This window comes from Onychostruthus taczanowskii, unplaced genomic scaffold, assembly GCF_017590055.1.
Source record: "Onychostruthus taczanowskii isolate IOZ18803 unplaced genomic scaffold, ASM1759005v1 scaffold474, whole genome shotgun sequence".
Taxonomy (NCBI): domain Eukaryota; kingdom Metazoa; phylum Chordata; class Aves; order Passeriformes; family Passeridae; genus Onychostruthus; species Onychostruthus taczanowskii.
In genome coordinates this window covers 26,659-29,877 of record NW_024502281.1, presented here as the reverse complement: position 1 = coordinate 29,877, position 3,219 = coordinate 26,659, and the positions used below count along the sequence as shown (strand labels likewise).

Genomic DNA, 3,219 nt, shown 5'->3' with positions numbered 1-3,219 from the left:
TCCATTTTTGGGGTTCCCAGTTCCATTTTTGGGGTTCCCAGTTCCATTTTTGGGGTCTGTTTGTCCATTTTTGGGGTTCCCAGTTCAATTTTTGGGGTTCCCAGTTCCATTTTTGGGGTTCCCGCCCCCCAGGTGACTGCCACGGGAACGTGGTCCATCTCTACGAGCGCGACTGCTCGGTGCAGCGCCGGCACCAGAAGGTCGTGGAGATCGCCCCGGCCGCGCGGCTGCCCCCGGAGCTCCGCGCCCGCCTGGCCGACGACGCCGTGCGCCTGGCCCGGCAGGTGACCCACCTGGGGACAGCGGGGACACCCTGGGGACACCCCTGGGGACACCCCTGGGGACAGCGGGGACAACCCTGGGGACACCCCTGGGGACAGCGGGGACAGCCCAAGGACAGCGGGGACAGCCTGGGGACAGTGGGGACAACCCTGGGGACACCCCTGGGGACAGCGGGGACAGCCCAAGGACAGCGGGGACAGCCTGGGGACAGCGGGGACACCCCTGGGGACACCCCTGGGGACAGCGGGGACAGCCTGGGGACAGCGGGGACACCCTGGGGACACCCCTGGGGACACCCCTGGGGACAGCGGGGACAACCCTGGGGACCCCCCTGGGGACAGCGGGGACAGCCCAAGGACAGCGGGGACAGCCTGGGGACAGCGGGGACACCCCTGGGGACACCCCTGGGGACAGCGGGGACAGCCTGGGGACAGCGGGGACACCCTGGGGACACCCCTGGGGACACCCCCGGGGACAGCGGGGACAGCCTGGGGACAGCGGGGACAACCCTGGGGACACCCCTGGGGATAGCGGGGACAGCCCGGGGACAGCGGGGACAGCCTGGGGACAGTGGGGACAACTCTGGGGACACCCCTGGGGACAGCGGGGACAGCCCGGGGATGTCCTGGGGGACAGCAGGGACACTGTGGGGACAGCGGGGACACCCCTGGGGACAGCGGGGACACTGTGGGGACACCCCGGGGGAATGGGGGTGGGATCCTGGGAGGACATCGAGGAGAATCTTGGGGGACTGAGGTGGACATTGAGGGACCCAGGTGGACATTGAGGGACCCAGGTGGACATTGAGTGACCAAGATGGACATTGAGGGACCAAGATGGACATTGAGGGACCCAGGTGGACATTGAGTGACCAAGACAGACATTGAGGGACAGAGGTGGACATTGAGTGACCAAGATGGACATTGAGCAGGACTCAAGTGGACATTGAAGTACCCAGAAGAAAATTGGGGTCAGGGAGAACATCCCCCGTGTCCCCGCTGTCCCCGTGTCCCTGACCCCCCTGAGCCCGTGTCCCCGCTGTCCCCCGTGTCCCCGCTGTCCCCGTGTCCCTGACCCGGTGTCCCCGTGTCCCTGACCCCGTGTCCCCGTGTCCCCGTGTCCCCAGCGTGGACCTGGTGCACGCGCAGCTGCAGGTGGCCGCGGGCCGCTCCCTGCCCGAGCTGGGGCTGCAGCAGGAGCGGATCCGCGTGAACGGCTGCGCCATCCAGTGCCGCGTCACCACCGAGGACCCCGCGCGCGGCTTCCAGCCCGACACCGGCCGCATCGAGGTGCGGGACCCCCGCCACCCCCGGGAGCCCCGGGACGGGGACAGCGACAGCACCGGGACCCCCGGGACAGCCCCGGGACGGGGACAGCGACAGCACCGGGACCCCCGGGACAGCCCCGGGACAGGGACAGCACAACGATGGGGACAGCCCCGAGGCACCCCCGGGACGGGGACAGCTTTGGGATGGGGACAGCACCGGGACCCCCGGGACCCCCGGGACAGCCCCGGGACAGGGACAGCACCACGATGGGGACAGCCCCGAGGCACCCCCGGGACGGGGACAGCTTTGGGATGGGGACAGCACCGGGACCCCCGGGACCCCCGGGACAGCCCCGGGACAGGGACAGCACCACGATGGGGACAGCCCCGAGGCGCCCCCGGGACGGGGACAGCTTTGGGATGGGGACAGCACCGGGACCCCCGGGACAGCCCCGGGGCACCCCCAGGACGGGGACAGCACGGGGCCAGGGTCAGCACCGGGATCGGGACAGCCCCGGGACAGCCCCGGGACAGGGACAGCACCAGGGCAGCACCGGGATGGGGACAGAACCGGGACAGGGACAGCCCCGGGATGGGGACAGCACCGAGATGGGGACAGCTCTGGCATGGGGACAGCACTGGGACAGCGGGACAGCCCCCGGGGACCCCCAGGACGGGGAGAGCATTGGGACCCCCGAGACAGCACCGGGGCACCCCCGTGATGAGGACAGCCCTGGGATGGGGACAGCCCCGGGACCCCCACCCACAGATCCTCTGGGGGACCCCCACCCACGGATCCCCCCTTGGGCCTTCCCGTGGTGTGTCCGTAGGCTTGGAGGGGTCTGTGGATGTGTTTGTAGGATTTTGAGTTGTCGATAGGATTTGGGGTGTCTCTATAGGATTTTGAGGTGTTTCCATTGGATTTTGGGGTCTCTATAGGGTTTTGGGTTGTCTCCATAGGGTTTTGGGGTTTCTATAGGGTTTTGGGGTCTCCATAGGATTCTGGTGTTTCCATAGTGTTTCAGGGTGTCTCTATAGGGTTTCAGAGTCTCTATAGGGTTTTGGGGTGTCTCTATAGGATCTCGGGGTGTCTCCATGGTTTCGGGGTGTCTCCATGGGTTTTTGGGGTGTCTCCCGCAGGTGTTCCGCTCCGGGGAGGGGATGGGGATCCGCCTGGACGGCGCCTCGGGGTGTTCCCAGATTTGGGGTCTCCATGGGGTTTTGGGGTGTCTCCATGGTTTCGGGGTGTCTCCATGGGGTTTCGGGGTGTCTCCATGGTTTTGGGGTGTCTCCATGGGTTTTTGGGGTGTCTCCCGCAGGTGTTCCGCTCCGGGGAGGGGATGGGGATCCGCCTGGACGGCGCCTCGGGGTGTTCCCAGATTTGGGGTCTCCATGGGGTTTTGGGGTGTCTCCATGGTTTTGGGGAGTCTCCATGGGTTTTTGGGGTGTCTCCCGCAGGCGTTCCGCTCCGGGGAGGGGATGGGGATCCGCCTGGACGGCGCCTCGGCGTTCCAGGGCGCTCTGATCTCGCCCCACTACGACTCCCTGCTGGTCAAGGTGGTGGCGCACGGGCCGGACCAGCCGGCGGCCGCAGCCAAGATGAGCCGGGCCCTGGCCGAGTTCCGCATCCGGGGGGTCAAGGTGGGGCCGGGGGGGGGCTAGTGACCGAG

At 67.8% G+C, this 3,219-nt stretch overlaps 1 protein-coding gene across 1 annotated transcript in view; it reads left to right on the top strand.

The window, feature by feature from the left end:
• Nucleotides 1–3,219, top strand: part of PC (pyruvate carboxylase) — a gene marked incomplete at its 5' end in the record, with an annotated part of 26,776 nt that overhangs the window by 3,872 nt on the left and 19,685 nt on the right. The window contains 2 exons of the mRNA XM_041414815.1: nucleotides 1,409–1,571; nucleotides 3,008–3,190. Of these exons, the coding sequence (XP_041270749.1) occupies nucleotides 1,409–1,571; nucleotides 3,008–3,190 (346 nt within the window). The remainder of the gene's footprint in view (nucleotides 1–1,408; nucleotides 1,572–3,007; nucleotides 3,191–3,219) is intronic.